Genomic DNA, 10418 nt, shown 5'->3' on the forward strand with positions numbered 1-10418 from the left:
TGGACTGAGGTAGATTGTACCCTAATCACAAATAAATAAAACGGATTCAACCAGCCTTCCCATCATGGGGCCTCAGGGATGAAGCTCATGCAATATCAAAATTGTTCTTTCCTCTGTACTTGACATGCTCATATGTATATAAATGCAGGTCTTCATGCTGGACTTTTTCTTTCTGTTTATAGATGCAAGGAGGTAGCAGAAGCAGCACACCAGCAGCCCCAATAGATGGGCGGGCCATGTTCTCCCATATGGTGCGTCAGGATCCTTCGACCGTGGTACCACAGCAAAATCTGCCAGTCAGTTATCCCAACATTTCAAGTCCCAGTCCTAGTCTGATGAGTCAAAGTGCACAGCTCATGGCATTGGGGCATAACATGATGTTTACAGGGTCAAAATTTATGCCCGGAGGACCTCCAGAAGCTCATAGGTATATGCCAGATGCATATAGAATTGCTGCGGAGTCTTTGGATCAGGGTCGATATCCCCTTGACTCACAGAGAATGACTACGGATTCGTATAGACAAACTGGAAGTGAAGCACAGCGTTTACCAGCTGATCTTCAGAGAATTAGATCTGAATTACAAAGAGCTGAAGAGCAGTCAGAACTTGAACATTACCCAAGAACAACAGAATTCTACAATGCACATCGTTTGGTATCTGACTTACAGAGATTGCAGTCCGATCCTCAGCGTCTCATGGCAGAAGCTCTCCGACCAGCATCAGAATCTCCTCATCGGGTAACAGAACCTGTTAGAACTCCTGAAACAGCATACAGAAGTATGATGAGTGAACAAGTCAGACCCCCATCGGAGCCTGTGAGGACAAATGCTGATGCTCAGCGAATGGTACAAGAAAGTCTAAGAGATTACATTGGGAGTGGAATCACCCAAAGGTCAATGACTGAAAATCTGAGGTCACCAACTGTTCAGCCAGAGAACTTAAGGTACACTCCAAGTGACTCTTCTCAAAGGTTGATGTCTGATAATTTACGAGCAACACCTGATTTGTCACAGCGTGTGATGGCTGAAAATGTGCGGTATGAAACGGACAATTCACAGAGAATGATGCCAGAAAATCTTCGTGTTGGGGCGGAAACTCCGCATCCCATGATGCCAGAGAATCTCAGGGTGACTTCCGACTCTTCAAACCGAATGGTTCCTGAAAATTTGTGTGTTTCTGAACCATCTCATCAGATCATGCCAGAAAACCTTCGCATCAATCCTGACGCCAACTCCCGTATGCTGCAGGACACACAAAGGATGAACCCCCCTCCTCCAGAATCTCCTATGCCAGTACCCATGCGGAGTCATTATGACTCACGTATGGTGACAGAATCTCCACATCCTATGCGTGTTGAGTCTCCTCGTATTAACATGAATGATAACAGGTATACAGAGAGCATGTATCGCAATGACTTGAATCATTCAGCCCTCGCTACTCCAGCTCCTCCAACCCCGGCACCTTCTGTCCCCCCGATGCCTGATGCTTCCTCTACACCTGCACCGCAGTTTTACTCAGGGCCATTTACACCACAGTTTAGTCAGTATATGAATGATAACTCTCATGAACGAGATCCCATGAGGGAACAGATGCGGGATCCAATGAGAGATCACATGAGGGACCCTATGAGGGACCCTATGAGGGACCCCATGAGGGACACCATGAGGGACCCCATGAGGGACACCATGAGGGACCCCATGAGGGACACCATGAGGGACCCCATGAGGGACCCTATGAGGGACCCTATGAGGGACCCTATGAGGGACCCCATGAGAGATGTGATGAGAGATCATATGCGGGATCCTATGAGAGATCCCATGAGAGATGTCATGATACATGGTGATAAAATGGATTCCAAACAGTTCAATGATATTAAGCCTTTTGATCAGCAATACCATGGAGGGCTTGGTGTTCCTCATGAGGTGCAGCTTTCTTCAGTTGAAGCCAAACCTCCCAAAGTCCCTCGCCCAAAGAAACCCAAGGAACCAAAGCCTCCCAGGGTTCCTCAGATTCACAAATGCAATGAATGTGAGAAAATATTTAAAAATAGTACACAGCTAAAGAATCACATGTGGCGTCACACGGGTGAAAAGCCATTTGCCTGCGAAACTTGTGGCTCCAAGTTCACACAACAGGGTAATCTTCGTGCACACAAGCGAATACACACAGGGGAGAGGCCTTACGAGTGCCCTCAGTGCAAGGCTTGCTTTACGCAGCTTTCAACTCTGAAAACACATCAAAAGATCCACTCGGACGAACGACCTTACAAATGCACACAGTGCGATGCTGCCTTCCGCCAAATTGCGAACCTCAAAACACATCAAGTCACTCACACAGGAGAACGGCCCCACAAGTGTGATGAATGTGACAAAGCCTTTACTCAAAAATCAAACCTCAAGGCTCACAAGAATCGGGTTCATTCAGGTCAGATACCACCACAAGGGAGAAGAGGGAGAAAAAAAAATCCAGCAGCTGCCAAGCCTTACTCATGTCTTGAGTGTGGGGCCAAATTTACAATGATGAGTAATTTGAAAATCCACCTAAAACTGCACACAGGTGAACGACCGTTTGAATGTGACTATTGTGGCGCTGGCTTTGCCCAACGCTCCAACTTAAAAACTCACGTCACTCGTATGCACAACAAGGGCGCTGGTGTAGGACGGCGGCGCATCAAGTGTGATGAGTGTCCAGCAATGTTTCGACTTAAAAGGTGTCTTAAAACTCACAAAAAGAAGAGGCATCCAATCAAGAGCTTAAAGATTAAGATCTTAAGGGAATCAAAATATCTTATGAATTCAGAAGGTGGTGGCAGTGGTGGTGGTGGTGGAGGAGGAGGTGGTGGTGGAGGAGGAGGAGAGGACCCTCACTGTATCACAGAACCCATTGTACAGATAAGTGAGCCAAAAGAAGAACCCTATGATCCGCCCCACTCTCCTGGTGACTTGCATGCCAGATCTCTTTCTCAGTGCTCATCACACCATGATGATGATGATGATGACGAGGATGATGATGAGGGGGATATGGATGATGAAAATATCAATTCCGATATGGAGGAGTATGAAGAGAAACCTGAGGCGCTGCCTGCACAACTGGATTGCCATGACAGCAAGCAGCCTTCCAGTAACGTTGATCAATTTGCACCCAGATTTCCACTTGAGGGAGGAACGGATGGAAGGAGCTAAGTGTTCGGATTTTTAGAATTGTTCAAATCATCCATTAGTTTTCTTCATATTGAAATTTCCAGTGCCATGCTTACAGCTCAGAAATCATTGTTGCCCCATTCTTGCCAAAACAGGCTTCATTATCGGCTTTTATTACTGGCTGCTTCATGACAGTGGAACTATGGAATGTTGTTAGGTGGAGAAGTTGTCTGAGAAAGCTTTATATGTTTTAAGCTAAGGAAGGAAGCTGAGTTGAGTATTCAATGCAGTGTGTGAATAAGTGTGAAATCATAAGATTTGGCTATGGAATGAATATATATCCTCTACCAAAAAGTCTTCAGCGTTTAGGTCAAAGAATAGATAATCAAATCTTCCAGGAAAGTGCATAAAGAGTTTAGCTGTTTTCAAGAAGCAGAAAGACCTTCAATTCCTAGATCTTCCACGAAGCAAGACTGATTCTCAATGAGATTCTTCTCTATGCTGCTGTATTGGCCTTATCCACTTTTGGAATCTCTTTTTACAACTCATGCATGTAGTCAAACTTCATAATGCTTCCCATAGCTTCTGGTCAGCTATGTAAGATATCAAACTTGACTGGCCTGGGATTGTGGGTCTTTTATCAGGTGTATTCTTATTACAAGTCTTTCCCACTTTATATATTTTTTTCTCTTTCTCCAGTCTCTACTTTATATGAAAAACACAAAACTGAAGGAACTTTATAGGTCTTTTTGAGCCATATGCTCTGCAGAATGGAAATAAAGTTTGGATTTTAGTACCCTAGTACCTGTAAACTCTTATGAACTAAAATGAACTGTCATATGCAATGCTCTATTAGTACATTATATATTCTTGATTCTAGATGGTAGGAAGATTAGTGTCCTTTCATGCTACGAATAACTTATCATAAAGAGTTACATAAGATGTTTATTGACAAGTTTGCATGCCTGCGTGTTTAGCCGACGAGTTGTGAATTTTTTGAGATTATTTTAGAGTGTATGTCCCTGTGTGTGTGTGTGTTTCAGTGGTAGTGTTAGCCTAAGCCTTTTCAATTCCTTAAGCATCCATTCTCCAACACATTGAATTTTTATATCAGTGTAGGAGTATTAATTATGGAGAATGAATAGTATTAGTGGCCCACCCAATGTGACATGTGCAGGCATGATGGTTCACGCATTAATGACAGGTTCAGGTTGTATTAATGAAGCTGAAGCCACCTTTTTCTGAGTGTTTGTGTGTGCATATGTATATGTTTGTGGGTGTGTGAGTGTGTTTTGTTATGAAGTCCCATGTTTGTTTGTTATCTTTATGCATAGATCTTTAAGGATGTTTTGACTTGTTTTTATTTGTACTTCTGACTGAGTTGATTCAGAATTTTTTAACTGTATCAGCTATGGATAAGAAAGATACAGATAATGCTTAGTGGGTTATTAATTGTGCCATTGCGGGGAGGGTTCTATTCCTCTTCTGTGTCCTTTTCATTTTTTTTTTTTTTTTCCCTCATCATATCAATGTCTTCCTGACTTCATCCTGAACACTCTTATCCCTACCTCCTATCTTGTTTTTTTTATTTTATTTTTATTTATCATCATTATTATTAATATTATTTTTATTATTATTATTATTTTTTTTTTTTTTTTTTTTTTTTTTTTTTTTTTTCTGCCCATATTCCTTTTTCCTTCCTTGTGTTTCCTATCCATTCCTTCATAGTTTATGAGGTGGTATGAAAAAGTTCCAAGACTAGTTTCAAAACATGCCAACAGATGGCAATACGGGGATTTATGTGCTGTGGGACTGAGTAGTAACCATCATGGAGCATTCTACCAATTGGCATCTTTCTGTGAACTGTGTGAGCTGTGTAACAGAAGTTATTTTAATCATATGTATTGGTAGATTTGCAGTTTTATCAGTTTTAATTTGAGTAGACTTAACAGCAAATTCTGTATTGGGTTCAGCAAATCTGCTGCAAAGGTCTTTGAAATGGTTTGGTATGTGTATACCAATGAAACAAAATATTTTGAGTAGCATTTATATTTCAAAAGTGACTGAATATCACTAAAAAATAACAAGGGTCAGGATGACCTTCTGCAAGTTCAACCCCAGAAATTGATGAACAAGAATTATATGAAGATCTATTGATAGGCATTGCTGTCATTGTCAATGTGTCATACAGAACTGGGCAAACAGTTCTGTAAAGCTCATGCCCAAGCTTCTGACCCCCATCTTGGGGGTCATCACCCAAGATTGCAACCTCTTCTTCCTGAAGAAGAAGGTGCAGTTGAAGGGGCACTTTTCTGATAGAGAGGAGATTCAGAGTAAATTGTAGTAGGCGCTCAATACATGTTGAGAACCAGATGTCCATAGCACATTTCAGCTATAGCAACGACACTGGGAGTATTGCATCATTGCTTAGGGGATTTATTTTGAAGGGGATGGTGCCCAAATTTTTTGTATAGACCTAGTCTCAGAACTTTTTTATACCTCTGTTGAACCCTTTCACCAACCCTCCTTCTCATTATGTGCCCTCATTACACATCTAAAGCACATAAATTTTTGCATTCATCTCATATCATGTAGACCCATATTTTATTCCAGTACTACAATCCTTGGTAGTCTAAGAACACAGGGCAAAGGTGACAGCTTAGGTCACAGCTAAATGCTGCTTGGCATAGCTCCGCACTTTCTCTCATGGAAATTATCCACTCTAGCCTCATTTTCATCCATCCTTTCCCTCCCATCCTTTCCCACACCTCATTACCTTATTGCCCTCACCATTTTATCTATCCCTTTACTCTTAACTTCTGCATAACCTCCCCTTCTTAATGACATTGCTATACTACTACTACCACTACGAGGTCTGTTAGAAAAGTATCAGACTTTTTTTGAAACCTGATGGATTTGAATCAAGCACGCTTGGAAGAGCCAACCTTGAACCTTTGTGTGCATGCATGAACTTTTTCCTGCCTGTCGATAGCGTCATGCAAGCAGCATTTGCATGAGGTAGTGTGTAGAGCTTCGCAGTTTTTCATTGTAAGGAAAATGACAGAATGACTGGAGCAGCGCCACTGCATCAAATTTTGCCAGAAACTGGGCAACAGCCAGGTGGAAACCATTCAGAAGGTTCAGACAGCTTTCGGTGACAATGCTATGATCACACAGATTAAGGAGTGGTACAACTGGTTTAAAGATGGCCTCACAATGGTGGAGAGCGAGCCATGCTCAGGTCAGCCATCAACATGCTGAAATGACCATGTCATTGCCAAAGTGAACACTGTGGTGATGCAGGACTGTCGTGTGACTATCCGAGAGATTGCAGAAGAGGTAGGCATCAGCACTTTTTTGGCACAGCTACAGAAGAGATCTGAAAAAGAACAGTTTCCCACACAGAGTGATTGACGTCTGGAACAAATTGAACAGTGAAACAGTTAATGCCAGAACTATACACGAATTCAAAAGCAAACTGGATGTGGAGAGATACAAAAACGGGTCAAAACAAGCATAGCTCTAGTCCTATAAAATACAACTAGGTAAATATATTCCATTGTGACCGAAGATTTGGCCATGAAGAGATTGGCGGTGAAATTCGTGCCGAAGCTGCTGACGGCGGAGTAAAAGCAACATCGTGTTGAAGTCTCACAGAACATGCTGAACTCCACAAACAGTGACCTCAACTTCATGAATACTATAATCACTGGGGACGAGTCTTGGGTGTACGGGAACGACCTGGAAACCAAATTCCAGTCGTCACAGTGGAAGCAATGAAAAACCGCTGTGAGCACTACACACTACCTTACGCAAATGCTGCTTGCCAGCAACTGATGCTATCAACAGGCAGGAAAAAATTTACGCATGCACACGAAGGTTCAAGGTCGGCCATGTAATTTGCTTGATTCAAATCCATCAGGTTTTTGCAAAAAAATAAAAATAGATAAATAAAGTCGGGTACTTTTCTAACAGACCTCTTACCACCACTACTAATATCACAACTATTATCTTGTTTCTAGTTCTCTTTACTTCAGGTTTTCCCCATTTCATTATCCTATTTTCCTCTCATTCCTCCATTTCCAGTTCTCTGTACCTTCCTTGCTCCTCTTCCTTGTCTTCTGCCTCTTCTCCTTTTCTCCTCCCTCCTTCCCTAACCTCCTCTTCTCCTCCTCCCCTCCTCTTCTTTCTCCTCCTCCTCTCTTCTTTCTGCCTGTTCCTGCATTAGACAATTGGCGTTGATGCCAATCCTTCAGGCCTCATGTGAGATTATATCCAAACATAATCCATAAGGTGAAGTCATTCTGCCCAACAACTAGATCTGAGAGCACCACACACAGTGAAGATTGACTCTGTGATGGTCTTCATAAAATTGTTGTGCCAATTGCCAGTATATGTAACTAGCTTTACTACCATCCCAGTTCCATACATTAACGTCACATCTTCCAGCTCTCCACATTTTTCCAGTTGGACATAATCATGCCCTTCCCCAGCTCACATTCTACCTCATTAAACATATGATAATTCCTTCTCTTCCCTAAAATGACTCATTTTTCTCTTGACTTCTCGCATCCACCAACTATTATTGCACTCCCAAAATGACAATTTAATTTTTTCCATTTTACTGCTGTTCTCTCTTATCCAACTACTCCACTGTACTTCCTTGATTCCCAGCTTTAAAAAATTTCTAATGTATAACGCCTTGCCCCACACTTTTGTTTTTCCACATAATTTTACTGACACTTCCTCTTCTTTGTGTCCGTAGATTTTTGTTCTCTTTCTCCTTATATCTTTCTATTCATCCTATTCTTTAGCTTTTGTTTGACTGCCTTACATGTTCATTTTAGTGTGTCCTGTTCCTTCACTATGCCCTTCCTTCCATTCCACTGTCATCGCCTTCTCTGTTTCTTATCTAGTTCTTCTCTCACCTTCCATCTTTTCTTTCTCACATCTTTCTGTCTGGTTCTTCTCCCAGTTCCACCTCTTCTTGCTCTCTTCATTCATTATCCTGTTGTTGTTGTTTTTTCTCCTCTTTTCTTCTTTCTTTCAGTCTTTTCTTCCCCTTCTCTATATACTTTATTGGATTTTCTCATCATCACTTAAATTTACCTATTTTATTTTATTTATCTTGACCTCTCTGTACCACCCCTCCCCCTTCATGTCTCTGAACCATTCACTCCACTTTCTTCCCAACAAAACCTGTCTTCCTATTCACCTTTTTTTTAACCCAACTATTGTAAAAATCCTCATTTTCTCCTTTTTACATGCTCCTTATTCTTTATATTATTACCACACCTATCTCTTGCCTTTGATTTTCCATTTGTTCCTTTCTTTCTTGCTTTAAATTGTAAAGAACAAGTAAGATTACTTCCAAGGTGTCACACTGGGCAAATTGAAGTCTGTGCAAAGACAAGTGCCTGAAAAGTGTAATTTTGTGAGCTTTGTTGTCATAAATCATGTACTTTACACAGTCCATGGGTGGCCCTAGAATCTCGCACTTACCCATCTCTATTTTCCTATCATTCATACCTTTGCGTGTTCCCTCTCTCTGTGACACGCCTTTACAAAGTGTCATGCCTTCTTGTGGCCAACAGTATATTGTACATTTTAATAGTGAACAGTAATCAAAGAATTGAAGACGCCAAGATGCTGGAGGGTGTGAATACAGTAGGCGGCGTTGTGTTGTGTGTGTATGCATTTGACAGGGATAAGAGGTTGGTGTATGCATCAACTGGGTTAATAGTACCAGGCTTTATATTTTGTCATAGCTTGTGATAAGGCCAATAGCATCTTCCTTATGGTCAGTGTTACAGAAAGTCACTATCATTATATAGCATTATAACTAGGATGGAGATTATTAGTATCTTTTATTAATTATTATAATTATCAAATACAGTATATTATATTTGCTTTGCATGTAGATTTTTCTTTATGTAATTATTATTAATTTCTGGTATTCATTATTATGCTCTAGGCAGTACTTCTATGCAGGGTTGAGGTTTACCAAAGCGAATTGGCAATATCTTTCTTGTACAATTGGATATCAGCTTTATAGTGGACTGTTCACGACCAGAATGTTGGTTCTTCCAGGCAGAAAGTAGCTGGCAGGTGAAGGTACCAAGGACCCCATTCACTTGATCACAGTGTTGTGATGGATAAGGCTTTGTATTTATGTGATCTATACGTGTGTGGTTCTGCTTAGGTTAGTGTGTAGGAAGGCAGCCCTTGTGAACAGAGTATCATACATTTGCAAGTAAGGCAAGCAGGGATATGGTAAGGGTTTTCAAATTTCCAACTTCAAATTTATAAAACTAGTGTATGATGTAGCAAGTGGTTTTGTACTTCCTGTAGGAATAATATGAATTGATGATTCTCAGTTTATGGTATTTATTGTAATGAAATGTTGAGAGTAGGAGCCAGGGAGGACAGATAAGTTTTGTAAATATCGTAAATATATTGTTTCTGCCTGGATGCAACTTGGGTGTGCTGCCACTGCCTGAGTCGGTTTTATGCTTTATTTTCTATGCAACATCTGGAAGAAACCACAGGGTCAGACTGTCCACAAGTCACTTCTTCATGGTAACATTGTATATTCTTTAATATTATAGATATAAATATATATATATATATATGAATATATTATTTTCTTCTGGCTTTCATTGGGCATTACTTATATATGTATTTGATTGGTCTTTAGGCTTTTCCTGTCTTATAAGTCTTTTAATTATTTTCTAAATGGATAGTTACATTTATTTCTACTATTTACTTAAAAATATGTATGGAAACTACAAATCTTGATTATCAATATATATACAAATATGAAAATAAATGCTTTCATTTTTCTAAAGTGAGAATGCATTGACAAGAAAAATGCTTTCAATATATGCATGAGATTTACTACCTGGTAATGAGAATTTCCATTACTAGAAAGATGTACTCTTATAACTTTTTGTAATGCAACTAATGTAATTTGTCTATCAATAAACCATTTAGTAACTATAATAATTTTATTATCAATGACTTTGTAACACAATAAACAATTCATGCCAAGATTATTGTTTTTATTGTCTCATTTTATCATCATGATAAGTAATGTCATGGGCATATCAAATACAGATTACCTAATATCAGTAATCTGTCATGAATTTAGATTAATCTTTATGTTAAGAGTAGTTGACTTCTTGTTTAGTTAATGAAAATTTAGTGTTATAGGGAGATAAGGGACAAGTTAATTTTAGAGTTTCTGAACTATAAACTATACTGTATATATGATTATAG

General features: G+C 40.0%; 1 protein-coding gene across 1 annotated transcript in view; it reads left to right on the top strand.

Annotated features, from left to right (window-relative positions):
* The window catches only part of LOC143035651 (uncharacterized), a 38708-nt gene extending 28523 nt beyond the window's left edge, over positions 1-10185 (top strand). Inside the window, exon 5 of the mRNA XM_076202518.1 lies at positions 183-10185. Coding sequence (XP_076058633.1) covers positions 183-3182 — 3000 coding nt within the window. The 3' untranslated portion in view covers positions 3183-10185. The remainder of the gene's footprint in view (positions 1-182) is intronic.
* The last annotated feature ends 233 nt before the right edge of the window (positions 10186-10418 follow it).

Source organism: Oratosquilla oratoria, chromosome 19 (assembly GCF_046742065.1).
Source record: "Oratosquilla oratoria isolate Oo_2021 chromosome 19, ASM4674206v1, whole genome shotgun sequence".
NCBI classification, from domain to species: Eukaryota; Metazoa; Arthropoda; class Malacostraca; order Stomatopoda; family Squillidae; genus Oratosquilla; species Oratosquilla oratoria.